Source organism: Dromaius novaehollandiae, unplaced genomic scaffold (assembly GCF_036370855.1).
Source record: "Dromaius novaehollandiae isolate bDroNov1 unplaced genomic scaffold, bDroNov1.hap1 HAP1_SCAFFOLD_31, whole genome shotgun sequence".
NCBI lineage: Eukaryota > Metazoa > Chordata > Aves > Casuariiformes > Dromaiidae > Dromaius > Dromaius novaehollandiae.
In genome coordinates, this window is record NW_026991289.1 from 3,899,863 (window position 1) to 3,920,893 (window position 21,031).

The 21,031-nt window shown below is 53.6% G+C and overlaps 1 protein-coding gene across 1 annotated transcript; it reads left to right on the forward strand.

The window, feature by feature from the left end:
* Positions 1–411: 411 nt before the first annotated feature.
* LOC135325557 (olfactory receptor 14A16-like) lies at positions 412–1,347 on the forward strand. Its single transcript, XM_064503668.1, has one exon. It carries the CDS (start codon positions 412–414, stop codon positions 1,345–1,347), a length of 936 nt encoding a protein of 311 aa, XP_064359738.1.
* Positions 1,348–21,031: the final 19,684 nt, after the last annotated feature.

Genomic DNA, 21,031 nt, shown 5'->3' on the forward strand with positions numbered 1-21,031 from the left:
CAGCTAAGGAAAACAAAACAAGCCTTAAAACTATTAATGAACCCACATTATTTAGAAGTGGTAGTGAAGATGCTGAAAATACCTCCAGCATTGTGAGTGGATTAAATCTGATCAGAACTGTCAGAAGTTTAAAAGTTTAGTCACCCCTGTTCCCACGTACACAGTGCTGTAGGTCAGGGCTGACTCTGCTGGAGCCCATGGGCAGAGGCCCCTGCTCATCGCCACAAACCCAGCCAGCACAAATGAGAGCTCAAGCGACAGAGCTCAGTGATGGTGCTGCTGAGATGGGGAGAGGTAGTGTGTGTGTGTGCTTGGGAGGGTTTTACAAGAAAGGTTTGCTCAGAGAAGTCTGTCCTAACATTTCAATGTCTGTTCTTCCTCAGCCAGTCCCCCTGTGCCCCAAAGGAGCAAATGCCCAACAGCAGCTTTTTCAATGAGTTTGTCCTTCTGACGTTCACCGACACACAGGAGCTGCAGCTCTTGCACTTCTTGCTCTTCCTGGGCATCTACCTGGCTGCCCTCCTGGGCAATGGCCTCATCATCACAGCTGTAGCCTGCGACCACCACCTCCACACCCCCATGTACTTCTTCTTCCTCAACCTCTCCCTTCTCGACCTTGGCATCATCTCCACCACTGTCCCCAAATCCATGGCCAATTCCCTGTGGAACACCAGGGCCATTTCCTACTCGGGATGTGCTGCCCAGATTTTTTTCCTTGTCTTTTTTATTTCAGCTGAGTATTCTCTTCTCACAGTCATGGCCTATGACCGCTACATTGCCATCTGCAGACCCCTGCACTACAGGACCTTCATGGACAGCAGAGCTTGTGTCAAAATGGCAGCAGCTGCCTGGGGCAGTGGTCTTCTCTGTGCTCTCCTACACGTGGGGAACATATTTGCAATATCGCTCTGCCAAGGCAACACAGTGGATCAGTTCTTCTGTGAAATCCCTCAGATCCTCAAGCTCTCCTGCTCACACTCCTACCTCAGGGAAGTTGGGCTTATTGTGATTACTGACTTTTTAATGTTTGGATGTTTCATTTTCATTTTGCTGTCCTACGTGCAGATCTTCACAGTCGTGCTGAGGATCCCCTCTGAGCAGGGCCGGCACAAAGCCTTTTCCATGTGCCTCCTGCACCTGGCCGTGGTCTCCCTGTCCATCAGCACTGGCATGTTTGCCTACCTGAAGCCCCCCTCCCTCTCCTCCCCAGCTCTGGATCTGGTGGTGGCTGTTCTGTACTCGGTGGTGCCTCCAGCAGTGAACCCCCTCATCTACAGCATGAGGAACAAGGAGCTCAAGGATGCCCTGAGGAAACTGGTTCAATGGGTACAATGTCAGCACCAATAACCATCCCATGTGCCTCTGTTCCTCATTTCCGGGTGATTTGGCATCATAGCTATGTGTTGTTCATGTCTTTCTTTCTTGTTGTTTCTTGGTTACATTCTTGTAAAAGGAAAAAAAAAAAATTGCTTTGTGCTCCTTGTCCTCAGGAATCTCTCACTGGTATCTGACCCAGAGACCATGTTGAAGCAGGAAGCCAGGCTCCCCCCTTCATCAGCAGACATGGGGGAACCTCAGAGCCTGCTAGTCTGAGCTCCCTCGGATGCCCCCATGCAATGAGGAGAGTTTCCCTTTGCAGTGTCTGTTTTGGCACTGACACCAAGGGAGCTCAGGGGCACAGAGTCAAGCTCAGACAAGTACAGGCGGGGTGAGACCATGGGTCCTGTGTCCATTAGGAGAGCTCAGCTCCCCTGGCCACAGGTAAGGTGAGATCCCACACCCCACTTCTGCAAGGGTGGCAGCCGGTGTGTCACTGTGGGCTGGTCCCTTCTCTCTGCAGAGCTCCAACACTCAAAGCGGAGAGGAAGTGGAGAGGAGCAGAGTTGACACAGCCTGTGGGAACAGACCCTCTGCTCCTCAGGACCATCCACACACTGCCACAACAGGGCTTTCCTCACTTCAGCCTTTGCATGGGGGCTGCAGCTTTCTTGGAAACACATCCAGCAAGAGCAGCAGGACTTTCTCTTTTCAGGGCCTTTCCAAGTCTGGCCTTTCCTCCAAAGATTGACTCAAAAATATGCCCAAAGAAACTACACCATAAAAGGGTCTGCTGCTCTGCTTGTGAACTCCATGGGCTCCAAGGGATGAGCTCAGAGTCTCCGTGTGATCTGCTAGGGCCTGAGGGCTGCATCCAGGGTTCATCTGTCAGCAACCAGTGCCAGTGGAGATGGGGAATGGTCTCTGAATTGTCTGCCCGAGGCTGTCCCACAGGTGACAGTGCTGATGAGAGATGCCCATCCTTCTGGAGGAGAATCTCCAGGAGATCCCCAGGAGAGCTCAGGAGATCCCAAGGGACAATGTATGCCCAGGGTGGGCAGTGAGTGGAGCCTCACAAAATGAGGGATGGACCACAGTGGAGTGACCAGAAGGTAAAACACTAAATCCAGGTATGCATGGGGAAACAAGGGCTCTGCAATCCCTGGAGAGGCAGTGGGGACCCAGGAGGCCCAGGGAAGGGGCACTGGAGAGCGATTCCTGCACCCTCAGTGAAACAGCACAGACTGGAGCTAGTGCCCCCCCAAACACATCTCCTGCCATTGCCAACACCTGGGGTCACTCTGAGCACTGTCCATAAGCATATACACGTGCCAGCAGTATCAGCAGTGGAGATCCCTGCCCAGCTGGGTCTGCTTCCCGCCCTGACCAGCATGGCCCGTGGCCCCACAGCTGCTTGCTCTGCAGAGCAGGAGCGCCAGCCTGGGGCCCTGCAGGGAGCACAGCACAGGGGTGCAGGAAAGGCCAGGCCAGCATGGACACACTGACCTGGGGAAAGGCTCTCTGGGGAGCAGGGATGTCCCAGGAGAAAAGCAGGGCAGCATTCAGAGAGAGGAAACAAGAAGGAGAACCAGGTTTCTCTGGGCACCAGCTCGGGGCAGGCTGCCCTGTCCCCGGGGCAGCAGGAGCTGCCGGAGGGGCTGCAGGGCCAGGGCTCTGGTGCTGTGCTGGGCAGCGGGGTGGGCCTGGAGGGGCTGCAGGCAGACAGGGAGGGGGATCTGCTGGGCACAAGAGCAGGGGAGACAGAGACTGAGTGGCCTCATTGCGAGGCCTCATCTCCCTTGCCGGGGAGCTGCTGCCTTGTCCTTGGGCCTTGCCTGAGTTACTCTGTGGACATGCCTGTGCCTGGCCCTGCGCCTCTTGGGTGCTGACCTGACCCTGTCCCCATCCTGCTGACCTGACTCCTCATCTCTGCCTCATACCTGCCCCCTCACTGAAGCCAGGAAAGCCTTGGCAAGGGAAGCTGGGATCCGAGCAGATCCCACAGAAGGCTGTAGGTACAAAAGGTGACCCTAGCTCCATAGCAGCAGCTCTTGCCTTACAGCCAATTGAAAGGTGTGAGGAGAGCTTCAGAGTTGGGCTCCCTACTCAGGTAGTGCTGCACACAGAGTTTTAGCTGGATGAAAAAGCAAGGGCAGCGACCTGGGCCTGATTTTGTGATGCATAGTTGGGAGATGGCTTTACTGTTTAAACACCATTTGTGATGGGGCTCCTGCTACAAAGAGTATGTTCTTGGGAGCATCAAGAATGGGGCTGCTGCATACAGGAAGGGAAGTGGAGCCCAGAGCAGAGGGTGCCGGCAAGGCAGTCAGGTCCCGGCAGGGCAGGGACCCACCAATGGGAGGTGTCATCCTGCAGTGCCCAGACAAGAGGAGCAGAGCAGGTTTGGGGATGGTAACCGGGGTCAGGCACAGTCCAGTGACAGTCCAGAAAGGACTGCAGGGCTCCATCCAGCCCTGCTTTGTGTGGTAGGCTGGACTGGAGACCTCCAGAGGTCCCTTCCCACTAAAACTCCTCTGCAGCTCCATGAATTCTTGCTCCTTGGCCTCTGCTCTGGAAGCACTGGAAGCTCACTCTGCACTGGAAGCCCATGAACGTCCTGGCATCTTACCCTTGAGCTGGCATCCACCCCAAACCTGAAGCCTGGCCAGTGCCCTGGCCATGCAGCTGTGGGCAGGAGTCTTCGCCCCAATTTCCTCCCCCTGCTCCCGGCACCACTGCTGCTGCTGTGCCCAGGTCAAACCCTCCTGCTGCCAGACTGCCCCAGGGCTCAAGGCAGCTCCAGCTCCCTCCAGGGCTGTGCTGGAGCCTTTCAGGAGCAGGCTGAGGTGGGGCTGGCACTGCCAGGGTGGGTTGGGAGAGGGCAGCTCCCCTCTGCCATGCTGGGGCTGGGGCTGCGGCTGGGGCTGCGGCTGGGGCTGGGCACAGTTTTTCCCTGGGGAGCTCCTGGAGGAGTCACTCCGGGGAATCCTCCACCTCTGCCCTGGAAGCAGCACCAGTGCTCCGGGTGCTGGGGTGGAAGTGCACAGAGGGGGAAGGGGAATGGGCTGCCCAGGGGGAGCATTGAGACCTTGGCTGTGCAGGCAGGGATGGAGTGAGGAAAGCCAGAGCTTGGCTGGAGCTGCAACCAGATGCCGAAGACATGGAAAGGGCTGGGGTATTATTAAATGACTCCTAAATAATCCCCCACCCACTGCCCACCCCAGGCTGTGCCCCACATTGGTGTTAGCAGACAACTGTGCTCCAGGATCTGCCAGGCTCTGGTGCAGAAGAGAGGCCATGCAAAGCTGGCCTTTTCCCCTCTGTTGGGATATGGAGACCTGCAGGAGGACGGAGCTGGCCATGGACCACCCCACAGCTGGGTGAGCAGCCAACGCTAGAAAGGGGTCATGTGAGGGGCTGCTCGGGGACGATGGCCCTGGGGCAGCTTCCCCAGTGTGTCCATGCAACACAGGGAACAACCTGGGCTCTCCTGTCCTGCACCCTCCATGTCCTGGTGCCTTTCCCAGCAGACCTGCATTTGCCTGCAAGCACATGGCTCTGTGCTCCCACACTGCTGTTCACACGCAGTAGCTGCCTGCTGGCATTTGTCCTCTCCTGGGCCCATTCCAGCCCAGCCCAGCCCAGACCCTCCCCAGCTCTCCCCACCTCCCCTGCCCTCTCCCCAGCCCACCCAGCAGAGCAGACCAGGCTGGGGTGGCCCCACAGCAGTGCCCGCCGCAGGGGGCTGCAGAGCTCTGGGCACTCACCCCACAGCCCCAGCCCCTCTGCAGGGCACAGCGGCTGCTGGGGGGCAGAGAGGGGTGTCAGCCTCCCCATCAGCCCCACACCTGGGGACCAGCAATGGCACAGGGAAACAGAGGCCAGGCACTCCAGGTCTCCACTGCTCTCCTGACCAGAGATCCTTAACCCTGGCTGCCTGCAGCCCCTCTGGGCAGCCCCTCTCCCCAGCACAGCACTCACTGCCCACTCCAGGCACAAACTGCCCCTGGAGATCCCCTCTGACTTCCGACTGGCTCCATACTCCCTTCCAGAAGGATGGACATCTCTCACCAGCCCTCTAATATTTGAGACAGTCCCCAGCAGATACCGCTTGAGCACTCTCCCTCTCCCAGGCCACTGGCACCCACAAGTGGGGGCTGAATCCAGCCCTCATTCCCTCACACATCAGCCTATGAGCACATCCTCCTTAGCCCATGGAAAACCCAGGCACAGCAACAGGGCCTTTTCAGATGCAATTCCCTGAGCGCATTCTTGGCTTCAGTTTTGGAAGAAGAGCCCAACCTTCAGGCAGTGTACTGATGAAATCCCCTTTTATTACAGAGATGCTGCAAGGGAGGCCAGCTCTGACACAGGCATTGGTAGATTTAGGGAAGGCCTCTGGGTCAGACAGACAGGTTCATGCCTCTGGAGGAGAGAGATGAATTCAGACATTTGTGAACAAACACGTTCATCACAGACAGAATGCCCAAACCACAAATGTTGCCTGAGATCGCTTGGAAATCACTTGTGAGGAGAGATGGGTGGCTTATTGCTGCTGAAACAGTACCAACTGAACCAGTTTCTTCAGTGCCTCCTTGAGCTCCTTGTTCCTCATGCTGTAGATGAGGGGGTTCACTGCTGGAGGCACCACCGCGTACAGAACAGCCAGCACCAGATTCAGAGCTGGGGAGGAGATGGAGGGGGGCTTCAAATAGGCAAAAAATGCAGTGCTGATGAACAGGGAGACCACGGCCAGGTGCGGGAGGCACATGGAAAAGGCTTTGTGCCGGCCCTGCTCAGAGGGGATCCTCAGCACAGCAGTGAAGATCTGCACGTAGGACACCACAATGAAAATGAAACACCCCAAAGATAAACAAAGACTAACCACAAGAGCCCCAGCTTCCCTGAGGTAGGCGTCTGAGCAGGAGAGCTTGAGGATCTGGGGCACTTCGCAGAAGAACTGCTCCACTGTGTTGCCTTGGCAGAGTGGTATTGAAAATGTGTCAGCAGTGTGCAGGAGAGCAGTGAGAAAACCACTGCCCCAGGTAGCTGCTGCCATTTTGACACAAGCTCTGCTGTCCATGAGGGTCCCGTAGTGTAGAGCTCTGCAGATGGCAACAAAGCGATCATAGGCCATGACTGTGAGGAGGCAGTACTCTGCTGCAAATAAAAAAAAGAAGAAAAAGACCTGGGCAGCACATTCCGAGTAGGAAATGGCCCTGGTGTTCCAGAGGGAATTGGCCATGGATTTGGGGACAGTGGTGGAGATGGTGCCCAGGTCCAGGAGAGAGAGGTTGAGGAAGAAGAAGTACATGGGGGTGTGGAGGCGGTGGTCGCAGGCTATGGCTGTAATAATGAGGCTGTTGCCCAGGAGGGCAGCCAGGTAGATGCCCAGGAAGAGCAAGAAGTGCAAGAGCTGCAGCTCCTGGGTGTCGGCGAATGGCAGGAGGAGGAACTCATTGAGGGAGCTGCTGTTGGACATTTATTTCCTCTGAGCTTTGTGGCCTGTCCAAGGAGGAAAAGACAGTATCAAGTTAGAGCAGCCTTCTCTGAGCCAAACCCATTCTGTTTCTCATAGAAACCCCTGCCTTTCCTCTGTCCTTTACCTTCGTTCAGCTCCCTTTCTGGAGCTCTGTTTGCACTGACTGAGTGTGCTGTGCAGAACAGGAGCCTCTGCCCGTGGGCTCCAAAGGGGTCAGCCCTGCTCTGCTGGTGGGGTGCAAATGGAGGTGTCAAACTGACCCTGCTATGTGGTGGGATAGCTGGGGATGGGCGCTGGGAGCAGGGGACTTGGTCCAGGTACCGGTGGGAATATTCTCTATTTACCATAATGAGAGCTGAACACAGCTCTCATGCCAGCTGTATCTGAAAGAGAAGACCCTTGTGAGAGCTTCATCTCCCCCAGCCTTGCCCTCTTGAACAGAGGTGTCTGTATCTGGATCAGTCACCAGCTCCCACTCCAGGAAGGCAGAGAAACAGTCAAGTGAAGGCAGGGGGTGCCTGACCCTTCTCGATGTCTCTCTTCCAATGAGATAGACCCTGTCCTCATGCCAGTTTACCATCTGCGCCCTTCCTCCAGGCACTGCAGAGAGAATGGGAAGTGACTAGCTCTGATGCACACATCCTGCAGCAGAATATGTCCACCCCGTATGTGGAAGGGCTGTTCAACATTTGGAAAGCCATTTTTCTCTGCAAAATGATCAGTGGAGGAGTCTGATGACATATATATACATATATATGTATATGATGGTGTATACACGCACACACATATGTATATATGTATTTTAGATGCCTCCTTCTCAGCATGAGAGCATTCTTTGATGGGGTAAAAATCTTTGGCATTTCAATTGCTCTCAGCATGAGCCCTTGTGCATCCCAAGAGGAAAAAAGGAACCGCTGGGACTTTGTATAGGGTCATGGGACCTGGTCTGTCAGTGAGTCTTGCCACTCACTGTCCTGCACTTCCACTTCACTCAGATGAAGGACAACCACACTCACAAGTTGCTCTAAGAAAGACACTGGACTGAGCTGGGAGTGGGGGAGTTCAGTTTCACAGTGAACATTTCCAAATTCTTCTCTCTCAACCCAGAGATGGAGAGGGTGATGAAGAGTGTGACAAGGTTTCTGACTCACATGACCAGACCAAGGACTCTCAGATATTGCAGAAATGCTCCAGGGAAGCTCTGCTTTTCTGGAAGGCAGCTTGCAGCTTGGCAGGACAGCCCAGAGAAGCAGTCAAGGGTCCTAAAGTTGGACTCTCCTAAAAGGAGTGGCAGCTCATTTCCCAGCCTGATGAAATGCATTGCCAGGAGCCTCACAGGTTGGGAGGGGATTGGGGCTTCTCATTGCCATGAAGACAACACCATGTGGGACACACAGGGCTGGTGCCTAAAACTGCAGTTGAACACCCCCAAAAGGTCTGAGGGAAACCTCAGCAAGTCTCTTCATCCCCACCTCAGCCTACAGACAGCACCAACATCACCTTCTTGGCCTCATGAGGGTTTGTCTGACCTGCTCCTTAGAACCTGCAAGCACAGAGGTGCCCCTGGACAGTGCCCTGCCTGTGGGAGGTTTCCGTAGGGCAGGAATGAGCACACAGAGGGTGGGATGGGTTCTGTGAGCACTGACCAGGAAAAGACACTGGGACAGAGAAATAGCTCCCAGCAGCGACAGCTCCAGGCAGCAGAGATGGGCAGGCAATGAGAGAGAACTGCTAACAGAAACCTTGTGGGAGGATGGAGCTGAGCAAGTCATGGTCAGTCCCTGCAGTGCCGGCACCTCCCTCAGCAAGGTTAGTTCTGCCCTGCAGAAACCTCCCAGCAGCAGGGCACTGTCCAGGGCATCCCCATGTTTGCAGGTGCTAAGGGGCAGGTCAGATAAACCCTGCTGAGGCCAGCAAAGGGGAAGCTGGTGCTGTCTATAGACTGAGGGATGGGTGAAGGGACTGTCAGAAGTTCCTAGCATACACACTGGCTGCTCATTAAAACTGCTAATGCTGACAGCTCCATTTCCATTTTCCCCTTGCCAGGTGGTGGGAAATCTAAAGCACCATCCCAGGAAATTGGCTTCTCTTTCAGGAAATCCCTGCCTTCACCTTCCTTCTGAAAAGTCCCCTCTGAAATGTCTCGTGCATGAGCTAGAGCTATGAGCAGCCCTGACCCACACAGCACCCTCTCAATGGGAAAATGCACCTGCCCTGCCGGGTGTCACTCCTCCCACCCAGAGCTTCTCCCTGCAATGCTGTGGGGAGCTCCCCGGGCAGGCTGAGTGCTGACCCTCGCAGGCAGCAGTCACTGCCCCAGGCACACAGCACCCTGGGGCACAGGGGCACTGCTCTGAATTACAGCCCTGGGCAGACCTGGGTGCACACCCCGGCTTCACACCCCTGCAGCTTCCTTGGGAGAAGGTGGTAGGATGTCCTGTCCCTGAGATGGTATGGTAGAGAATCCCTGCTCTGAAGCACCTCCTCCTCCTCTGCACTGGAGAAGCCAGGAGAGATAAGCTAAAAATCCTATCTGTCATGGGATGGGATGGGTTCGAAAGACCCCTCCAGGAACCTCAGTAGCTTTGCCCTGCAGCCAGAGACTTACCGTGCAAAGGGCTGTGAAGATTCCTCCCACAAGGAGCTCTCCTCTGTCCTCCCACTGCACACTGCCTTCCACTTCTCTCTCCTTCTCTCATCTCATGTCAGCAGCAGCAGGCAGTGCCCGCAGCCCTGCTGCTCTTGGCAGAGGAGCTGCTCCTGCACACAGCTGTGTCTGGGCAGTGCTGCCAGGTTGCCATGAGCTCCCTCCATCCCAGGAGCCTGGCCCTGCTCAGGAGCAGAGGCCCAGCTGAAGGCATGACTTTCCCTGTCCCTCGTGCTCCCTCCTCCTGGGAAATGTTCACTGCAATAAACTAAAATAATCACTGATGGTCCCTTTCTAAGCACTGAAGGAAGACTGATTGCAGCATTTTAATTTGTCTCATCAGAGGATGGTTATCTACGAGAGGTGGAAAGTGTCTATTCTACAAGAGGTGGAAGTGTCTATTCCTAATTGCCTTCACTAGGCAGGAACATAGACAGGGACAAGAAGGGAGTTCATTTACCCATGGTTCAGGTGTTGATTCGGATGAGTCGGTCTGGGCACCTTATGCCAGGTTAGAAACCCCTGTTCTGGAGTGGCATTCAGAGCCGTCCTGTGAACTCCACAAACACACAGGAGCTGGGATTCCCTTGGCCAAAACTGAAGTGAGCACAACATAGGTGTCTGCATGGGAGCTCCTTCTCTAACTCCCCATTGTAATCACTGGAGATGGAGGGTGGGAGTCAGTTGCTCACACACAAACACCTGGTGACAGTTGAAGAGACAGAGGTTGTCCAAGGCATGTGCCAGAATCTGCTCGTTCTGATGGAGCAACTATGACACTCCCATTCTTCTAGAGTGTGAGGTGGCGGCCAGTTGGGGAATTGCCTTGGCCATCTGAAATGACCCTGTAGTAGATGCCTACTACAACTAGCGCTCCACTCACTAGGAAACTGAGACACAAGCAGCTCTGTACAATGTGGACAACTAATGCAATTCAGCACAGACAGTAGATACAGTGACATAAAGATAGGCCATAGGCAGGGCCATGTCCAATGCCTGTGGTGTCCAGCACAACCACAGGTCTCTAGAAAACTCAGCATGGGACCTACAGGAAAGCCATGTCCTTCTGGAGTGGTTGCTCGGAAAGCACCCCAGGGCCTCTCTGGTTTCCTACCAGTGCCCAAACAACTGAATCCCACCATTGCCTTTAGGCAAAGTCCATCCTGTCTACATCCAACAGTGCTGCACAGATGGGAGGCACATCACACCAAGGTCTCCGCTGTAGTCCCTGCACTCTCAAACCCTTCTAGCTTTTCTCTCCATGAACAACTTCTCATCCCCTCAGATGATATGAACAGGGACTGTGCTAGTGATGTCCATAGGTTGGTTGGATCACAGGACATCCAGGTCCAGGGAATGTTTCAGTGGCACTTCTCCTTCCTGGAGATCGGTTCACCTCTGTCACAGACCCAACGGTGCTGTAGAGTCAGCTCGGGCAGCCAACCCCTTCCTGCCATTTCATCACAGCCCAGTTCTGTTTCTCCCTGGCCTTGGGCACTGCAGAGTTTGCTCTCTTAGTGGGAACCTCCTTTCACCACTACATTGCCACTGCTATCTACACAAGCATGTCTTTGCTCTGAAGTGGGGCCACTGCACACACGGTGTCTTTGGCTCTTGGTAACATGTTTCATCATGACTGGCCTGTGCTCTGTGCCACAGCTGAGGCTCTGCAGCCCAAATATACACGAGTGAATCCAGCTGGGGCACAGGCATGGGCAGATGGAGATGCACAAGCCAGATAAGGATGATGCTTTCCTGGATCTGGAAATTGAAAATAAGGAGGAACTGATCAGGGATAGGATAGTGTCAGCTTTTCCTACAGTGACCATGAGAAAGTGGAGTCCCAAATCCTGGAGGGAGTGAGGAGGAACAGTAACAGAGTACAGACTCTGGACTTCAGAGGAGCAGACTCCCTGGGCTGTTCAGGGGACTGGTGGGGCATGCCATGGAAGACAGCTCTCAAGGGCCCAGGAGCTCAGCAAAGCCAGCAGGCCTTTAAGGACAAACCTCCAAGCACAAGGATGGGCCATCCTGATACTCACTAAAACTAGCAGTCACCTCAGGGGACCAACTTGGCTACACAGGGACCTCCCACCTTAGCTCCAGGGTAATAGGGCAGCATGCAGCAGGGGGAAGAAGGGAGAGGCAGAGGAGGAATTTAGAAATATTGTCCGGCGTCATAGGCATGGTGTTAGGGAAGAAACAGCTCCCGTAGGGTAGACACTTGCAGGGGACGTCAAGGGAATAAATAAAAGAGGAATATGTGGCCTCCCTGCTAAATGGGACAGGGAATCTTGTAGCAGCAGATGCAGATAGGTCTGAGGAACTCAACCCATGGTTAGCTTCCGTTTCCACAAGCAAGGTCTCCCGGGCTGTTGTGCCTTGAGTCAGGACTCCAGAGGAGAAAAGCAGCCAATGGTGGATGAGGTTAGTGAGGGATTCCTTGTGAAAACTCAAAGTACATAAGTCAGTGGGGTTGGATGAGCTGCATACGAGGATGCTGTGAGAGCTGACTGCTGTCACTGCAAGGCCACTTGCCACCATCTTTGCAAGGTTGTGGAGATGGGACGAAGTCTCAATGACTGGAGAAAGGCAAATGCTACATCCATCTTCAAAAGAGGCTCCAAGGGCAACCTGGGGAGCTGCAGGCAGTTCAGCCTCACTTTGGTGAGGAGTGAGCCATGGAATGAATCCTCCCAGATCACATTTCTGGGCACATGAAGGAGAAGAAGGTGCCTGAGAACACTTAGCATGGATTTACCCAGGGTAGACTGTGCCTCGCCAACCTTACTGCCTTCTATGAATAAATAATTATATTTGTGGATGGAGAAGAGTAAATGTCCTTTTCCTAGACTTTAGCAAGGTGTTTGACACTGTCTCCCTCAATATTCTTGCATGCACGTTAGAATGTTACAGGCTAGAAGAGTAGACAACCGGATGGGTAAAAAGCTGCTTGGATGGTCAGGCTCAGAGGGCAGCAGTGAATGCATAGTACTCTTCCTGGAGGCCGGGGAGGAGGGGAGCACCACGGGTTCTCTCCAGAAACTTGCCCTGTTCATGATCTGTGTTAATTACATGCAACAGGCAACACTCAGCATGCTTGTATTTGACCCCAAAGCGGAGGCAGGCGGACCCAGTCATATGCTTGAGGGCTGCCATTCAGAGGCATCTAGACAGGCAGGAGGAATGGGCTGTCAGGAACTTCATGGAATTCAACAAGGACAAATGCCAGGTCTTGCACCAGGGATAAACCAACACCCTGCAGCGTTACAGGCTGGGGCCTGAGTGCCTGGGGAGCGGCTCTGTGGAAAAGGACCTGAGGGTCCTGGTGGACAGAGGCAAAACATGAGCCAGCAGCATTCCCTGGCAGCAAAGAAGGCCAGAAGCATCATGGGCTGTCTGAGCATGAGCACAGCCAGGAGGTCGAGGGAAATGATGATCATCTTCTAGTCAGTGTTCATTAGACCACATCTAGAACACTGCATCCAGTGTTGGGTTCCCACAAGAAGAAAGAGGCTGATAACTGGGAGTGATTTCAGCTGAGGGCCCTCACAGTAGTCAGGGAGCTGGAGCACTTGCTCTGTGAGGAAATGGGGCTTGTTCAACTTGCAGAAGAGATGGCTTTGGAGGGATCTCATAGCAGCCTTCCAGTGGCTAGGAGGAGGTCATTGAGAAGATGGAGCCAGGCTCTTCACCAGGGTGCATGGGGAGAGGATAAGAGACAATGGGCATAAGTTGAGAGACGTTCGTGCAGGACATAAGGAAATGCTTTTCCACTATGAGGATGGACAAGCATTGGAAGTGGTTGCCCAGAGAGGCTGTGCAGCCTCCTGCCTTGGAGGTTTTCAAGACCAGACTGGATGAAGGCCAGAGCAACCTGGTCTGACGCCAGAACTGACCCTGCTGTGAGCAAGGAGACTGGGCTAGAGACCTCCTGAGGTCCTTTCCATCCAGAAGGAGTCCATGCTTCTTTCCACTCTAGATCTTCTCTTGTTGGTGCCTGAGAAAGGGCGCAGGGTCCCTGTGACAGTGGAAGCAGGCCAGCTTTCTTGTCCTCCTCCAGGTAGAATTACTTAGATGCAGGGCTTCTTGTCAGGAATCCCCAGGACAGCCCGGATCCATCCTTTACTTTGCTTTTAATTTTCTTTTTTTTTGTTGTTTTTCTTTCTTGCCTTTTGTCTCTGTTACCAACCTGATCCCTTCCCCTACAATCAGCCCACTCCTGCTTACCCTTAACCCATTACTGCTGTTTTGATATGGGTTTCTTTGGGTTTTTTGCTTGTTTGTTTTTGTTTTGATACAGAGGAGCTTCCATCCAGAAGGATCCTGATGAACTCAGGTAATTCAGATACCACATGAAGATTCAGAAGAGAAATGTCAAGTCCTGTGCCTAGGTGGGAATAACCCTGTCCATGAGGAGAGGTGGAGGGACCTCAGCTTCTTTAGCCTGCTGAAGTGGAGGCAAAGGGCAGTAGAGTAGGAGCCTGTGACTGCTGGAAGGGTGGTTTCAGAGATGATGGAGCTTTTCTTAGTAGTGGGAAACAGCATGAGAAGGGGAAAGAACCACAAACAGCAGCTTGTGAGGTTTAGATGTGACTATAGGAAAAGAAAATGTCACTCATAGGGTAGTGCTGTGGTGCAACAGGTCACTCAGAGGCAGTCTGTGATCAGCCCCTGGCTTTGTGTTTTAAGGAAAAGCAAGTGAGGACAGGAAGACATCAGGAGATGTCGGGAGATCCCAGGGTGAGAACAAGGTGGGGAAGCAGGCTGGGTGTGTACAGTCTGCAAGGAAACAGACACAGGCACGGGAAAGCATAGGACAGCCTGAGGTGAAGATGGCCAAAGGCACTGCCAGGGTTGAAAGCTTCTAACAGAACTAGGTCTTTGTCCTCTTGGCGATGGCTGGGTGCCTCTGCCACTGAGGCCCACAAGATGTCATTCCTTAAAGCACTGTGGCCTTGCTGCCTCCTTGTCCCTTGCAAGCACAGGAGGTGCCGTATCATGGTCCTGCACTCAGCATTGCGCACCCCCACCCGCACACTGCCCCCAGGAAGAGCCCTGAGCAATTCATGATGGAAAGGATCACTCTACCCAGGGGCTGGCTGTCAGTGCCTGGCTGCTCTGCTTGATAACACACATCCAGGTTGACTTGGCATCAGAGCCACCTGCACATTGCCTTTGCCTACCTGCAATCAGGGCCTCCAACTTTCTGCTCTAATCAGGCCCCAGGGGAGGCTTTGTTGTTAATGACCCTCAGTGAGACCTGTTAATGCTCCAAGAAACTTGGAATTTTCTTCTGTATTTAACTTCTTGAGAGGTTTGTTCCATCTCCTCTCAGCATCTGCGGTGTGCAGGCTGAGCACCAAATACAGCTGAGGGGTCATTAAAAAGCAAAAACACCTAAGGAACCATGCATCTTTCCATAATTTTCCTCATTTTGTCAATTCTTGTGTGGCTAATTGCGAAACTTTCAGGAGAGTATTGAAATTAGGCAGATTTCAATGAACACCTGAAAAAGACAGATGTCTGCTTCTGAAGCTTTCTTTATCCCTCAGTTTTCAGAATAAGCGATACCCACATTCTCCAATTCACACTGACCCACAAAGTCTGGACATGTAGGACAAGCAGTATTTTTGATAGGAGACATGTATGGACAACCTTCCTCCCCAGCTTCCCAGCCCTGCCAGTTCCCTCATCAGCCACTGGGGAGTTAGAGCACTCTTGTTAAAATCTAACCTTTTTCCACTCAAGGCTGTAGCTGAATGCTACAGTTCATGTGCACCAATTCCCACCCGCTTTCCTTAGAGAACTAGCTGCAAACAGGCACAGAAGGGTTTGTCTTAATTGCAATCAAACTAAAATAAACATTATCCAATTTCGTAATAAATAAAATACAGTCCTCAACTTTATGTCAACTCCACATTGCCTGTAGTGAGGTCTAGAGTCTACAAGGAAATGTTCTTGACAAATAGATAGGAAAGGCTGGATAGACAGGAGTTTGTTTAAGAGACAATGAGCCTGCTGAAAGACAAGGCAAGCTTCAGACTCCCAGAAGCTCTGAGCAGCAACTGGAGAGTTGAGAGCTATCTGAATGATAAAGAGCAAGGGGAGGAGGAAAATTGGGAAACTATGGAAAGTGCATATGTGCAGATTGTCTGATGCAAAGATGCCTTTAGAAATGATCAGCTTAATCAGGACATGTGGAAATATGTGAAAGGTTACTGAGATTATACCCACGACATAAGACAGAGCAGTGGTAACGTGAGTTAACAGGCAGATCAACATTTCTTCTCCTGAGATTCATACCCTTCCTCAAAATTTCCAGTATCTCATCATGGGAGAGTGTCCCTCATGTCTCTGAGGGTCCTGCCTGGGCCTGGCAGCTCTCACAGGGGACCTGCGGGAGACCGGAGCCCCCCGGAGCTGCAGATGGAGACTGGGCAGAGGGGACCAGGGCACCTGCAATGGCACCATATGTCCAGGACCCTGGGACTGCATCGCACCCCAGCCCTGAAAATCACTTCTCCTTTCCAAAAAAAAAAAAAAAAAAGAGAGAGAGAAAAAGAATCTCCCCAAAAGACCAGTGTATCAAAAAAGAAGCGAACAAAAAAGGGCAATAACAACACAAAGAAGTTTAAAAAGTTGAAAAGTGTAGCAAAACTTTTTTTCCCCCATTTTTGATAATTTATTTCTTTCTTCTGGCCATATTTGAGCACTACAGTAATTACTCTATGAGAGTTTACATGTTTATATATATGTATATGTTATTCTTCATGATACATTTCCTGGCAACATTGAATGGAGAAACTTTGTTCTGAGAACTACTGCATTCAAATTGGCATTTTTCCACTCTCTTCTTCTGCCTCTCTGTCCTCTCTTCCTCTGCCTAGTCTGTCTTTACAGAGGGTTCATGGCCCCTCTGCCCTCCAGGGAAGTCTCCTGTGGGATCCTGCCAAGCAGGATTCAAGCTGAGGTTGGCTCTCCTTCAGTCCTGGGTTGTGATTCTGCTTCTTGTCTTACTTCTCCACCATCTCATGATCATTGCAGCCATGGCTGCCCTCAACCTTTACATCTCCATCTGCTTCTGCTTTGCTTGTGACTGACAGAGTCCAGCTGTTGTTTGCTCACTGATTGCCTGTGCCAAGAAATTGTTCTCAGTACTGTCCAGGAATCTCCTCTTCACAAGGAGCTAAGACTCAGGCTGTGCCTGAGCTGATCAGGCAGGAGCTTCAGAACCTGCAGGCCTCAACCAGCTCAGTGACACATTGCAAAACGTGCCCAGCTGAGTTGGACACCTGAACTGCCAGGTCAGAAATGACTCCCTTAGAGCAGAGAGGAGCACATGGAAAGGTGAGGAACTTAATTCTGAGGGGCCTTGCAAGCTATCTGCACAAAACAGCTTCAGCTTTGCAAGCTGATTCTCAGCTATGACCCCTGAAGTATTTCCTGCTGACTTGAAGGAAAGTGCTTGAGCATCACGACTCACTGTAGCCACTGCACATCTGGGAGAAGTGTTTTTAAAGGCCAATTGTTTTCTGAAGAAATACTTTGTCAGTGGAAGATTTCCTTATTTTGCGCATTTGAAAAGCTAATGACTGTGGCACTGCCACTTGAAAGGGTGCCTCTGAGCACTTGCCACTCCACTGTGGCAAGACCATTTCCTTGTGAACTGTGTGGGTGAAAAAAGTCCCACATGACCTAAACTGCTCTCTGCAGTCTCCTGCTGGATGCCAGCCCCTGAATGTCTGGTTTTAGAGCCCAGGGCTGTGCGCAGGGTGCAGGGAGCAGCAGAGAGCCCTGAACCAGCAAGGCCTTCTGCAGGAAGAGCTCAAGACCCTCTCTCCCAGCTATATTTCACTGGATTGAAGGGGGATTAATCGGATCGTGAAGTAATGGCTAATTGGGGGATACTACTGCATTATTAGCAAAGAGTTTCTAGGGTCCTGCCACATGAGAAGAAAGGAGTGTCTGCACCAATTAGGTATATGGGCAGTATGCCCCTGTAGCCTTTGCTAATAGGAGAGAGAGGCAACTACTGTGCCTCTAGCCTAAAAACACTTGTGGTTGGACAGATCCCAGAAGTGTTGACTTCAAGAATCTCCAAAAACAAAGCCTTTCAGAAAGGTGACCACTCCAAATACTCTAAGCTGCATATTTCTATGTATTTCACAGTCTGTGTGGAATATCTGGCTGGAGATCCTGGCAAGAGGTGAGGAAACTCAAGGCCTGAACCTCAGTGCACAGAAGGCAGCAGGCTGCCAGCACCCCTGACCCACACCACCAGGGCAGCCTGGGCCCTGCAAGCCAACTCACCTCCTCACTTCACCCCACTTGCCAGCTCCCCAGCCTGGCAGCACTCCCCACGCACAGCGCTGCTCTCTCCAGGAACATCTTCCCGTGCCAAGCAGCAAAACACTGAGGTCACACTCGTCCCCACCGCAGGGGACCTGGCCAGTATGACACCCCATACCCCCTGCCCCTCACCTCACAGAGGGTGGCCAGCCAACACATGCCACTGCATCACAGACACGCAGGACATAGCACCACACATGGCAGCAGCCAGGCCACCCTTAAAGGGCCCAAAAGACACAAAGGCCAACTTTCCAGCCCTTCCATTCCCTTCTAGTCCTCCAAGGCCTTGCAACAGGCACTTGCTCTGAACAGCCACTCACAGCCTCGGTCCTCCTCAGCTTCCCCATTGAAGAAACAAAGCACAGAGATGCCGTTCAGACCTTAAGGGAAATTTCACAACCCCTGGTGTTTTGATGTGGCAGAATTTCTACAGCACACGGACACTGGAAATCAGAGATTACCGACTTCAGTGCTCACACCAGTGCTAGATTCATTCAGCAGCCTAAAAAATTGAGCTGAACTCTGTGGACACTGGAAGCAGGTTGTAAGCCTCCAGTTAGCAAGAAGTACAAAGTCAAACTCCGTGTCTACGTTTACCAGAGAACATCATCCTCATTTTAAATGTAGCACTACTAACTCATGATGACGGAGTGGAATAACATTTGTGTCAGATGATAATGTGGGACATTATCATCTACTTCTGCTTCATTTATTAGTTGCATTTCTATTCTGCTGTAGAGCTCTGCCGGCATCAATCCCTCCTCTGGGCACACACAGCAAACCCAGAAGTGACCTCATCAACGACAACCAAGCCATGTGCCTTCTCCTGGCCTATCAGCTGCTCAGATGGAAGTGACCTCACAAGCGCGTACCCCCAGCATGTGCCTGCTGCTGGTCTATGGGCTTCCAAGTCAGAAGGCACCTCAAGGTAACTTCCCCAGCCATTTGCTAATGCTGGCCTACGAGGTACTCTGACAAAAGAGACCTCCCAATCAACGGCCATCTGCCTGCTGCTGGCCTATCAGGGACTCAGAAGGAGATGACCTCACAGTCAACTTCACAGCCATGTGTCTGTAGCTGGTTTATAAACCTCTGGGACAGAAATACTCTCATGACAACTTCCCCAGCCATGACACAAATGCTGTCCTATCAGCTGCTCTGGCAGAAGCGAGCTCCAAAGCCCATGTCCCAGCCATGGATCTGCTGCCACCCCATCAACTGCTCAGCCAGAAGTGACCTCACAAGCACCTTTCCAGCCACAGCTCTGCTGCTATCCAATCAGTTCATCACTCAGAAGTGATTACCTCACAATCAACATCCAAGCCTTGCTCCTGAGCTGGCCTACCAGGTACTCAGGCAGAAGTGACCTCATCATCAACAGCTGAGCCACGTGCCTTCTGCTGGCCTGGCAGCTACCGATCAAGAGGTGATTTGACACTGGTTATCTCCTGGCTCGGCTCTCACAGACAGCCGTGACCTCCCTGCCCACAGCCCGGCCACGCGGCTATTGCTGCCTGCAGCTGCCCCTGCCTCCCCGAGGCTCAGCCAGCTCCTGAGCAGCAGCCCTGATTCACCCCGAGGCCTCACAACAATCACAGTGCAGTAAAACATCCATTACGCACCAGTTACTGCCCCAAGAAAATATCACCTTCTGCCTAGGTAGCACCTACACCTGGCCCATGAAACTTAGCAATTGCAGAAAGGCCTGCAAGTAATTCTGGGCAACATCTGCTAACAGGAGGATTGCATGGGAGCAGCGACCATGGAGCTGGAGACAGCAGGGCCTCATGGCCCAGGCAGAGGCAGAAGCCTTCCCACAACTCACCAGTCTGGTTCCTGCCCCAGTGCTGAACACCCCCAGCACATCCTCCACACCCCCAGGACAACAAGCACTCTCCTGCTTGGGGCCCTGACACTCTGAGACACGGGGAAGGACTGCGGCAAGGGCATCTCAGCGGGTGAAACCAGCAGAGCCGGGATTCAGCAGCTCTGCAGCCCCACCTGGGAGCAGGGCTAATGGCACCGGCCAGGGCAGCACTGGCCGCCCAGCAGCTGCCAAGGCCCTGCAGGAGCCCAGCAGCTCCCAGCACAGAGCTGCTCTGCAAACACCCTCCCGGCTGCTGCCAGGGCTGCAGGGCTGCGGCCCAGCAAGAGGCACGGAGCAGCCGCAGCGGCTGGGGCCCGGCGGGACCCGCGGGGACAGCCTCTCTGCGAGCCCTGGGAAACGTCTTGTTCAGGACAAAAGGGAGCCTGGGGCAGGGCCCTGGCGAGGCCCCCAGCAGCCTGCTGCACTGCCATTGGCTGATGGAGCCATCAGTCAAGGCCAGCCTGCCCTCCTCCCCTTGCTGGCCAATCGGACGGCAGCACTGGGGGCGATGCTACGGCAACACTGCAGCCTTGTGTGACCTGGCAGCAGCCACTCCTCTCCCCTCTCCCCGCCGCCACAGTGGGGCACCATGTTGTGGGCAGCAGCCCCAGGGCTCGGCAGCCCTCGCGCTGTGCCCGGCAGGGCTGGACCGAGGCCAGGCAGGGGCTGCTCTCTGGGGCGGGGGGGAGCTGGGCCCTGGCACGTCACTTCGCAGGGCTGAGGAGCCCCGGGGCCCCAGGGCAGCCAGGGCCAGAGCAGCTCTGGGCCTGCCGGTGCTGGGCAGCGGAGGTGTGGGGCTGGGGGGGGTTGGGGGAGATGGCCCTGCTGGGCTCCCCCCAGCACTGCCCCCCACGGCTCAGAGAAACAGGCTTGGGGTCAGCAGGGACTTGTGGGGTGGCGATGGCACCCCACCTGTTCCCAAGCTGCTCCCCCAAACAGGCTGTCTTTTGGGTGCAGAGGTTGGACCCCAGGTTGCAGGAGGACAGGGGCTGTGGCCATCGGAGGACAACATCTCTGAGTCCAAAACATGCTCTGCCATGTTATAAGAGTAAAAGGATCCAGGGGGAAGGAAGAGAGGTTCTCCAAAACAAGTGGACACCTTGGGGTTATTACAAGGTGAAGGATCCATTTCCTATAGGGGCATTTCCAGAAGGGTCTTGAGAGCCCCCCGGGAGCTGCAGGACACCCCATCCTCCAGGACACAGGACCCCTTTCCTGCCAGAGCCAGATCCCAAAGGGTGACCCACTCCCAGGGAAGCCTGGCCATAGAATGCCCCCCAGCCTCCACAACGGGATGGCGCCAGCCCCACAGGAGTCCTGGGGCTCAGGCCGGCCCGAGGCTCAGGACACAGGAGTCCTGGCTGCC

Coding starts and splice junctions, on each gene's coding strand:
- LOC135325557 (XM_064503668.1), top strand. CDS start 412: ATGCCCAACAGCAGCTTTTTCAATGAGTTTGTCCTTCTGACGTTCACC.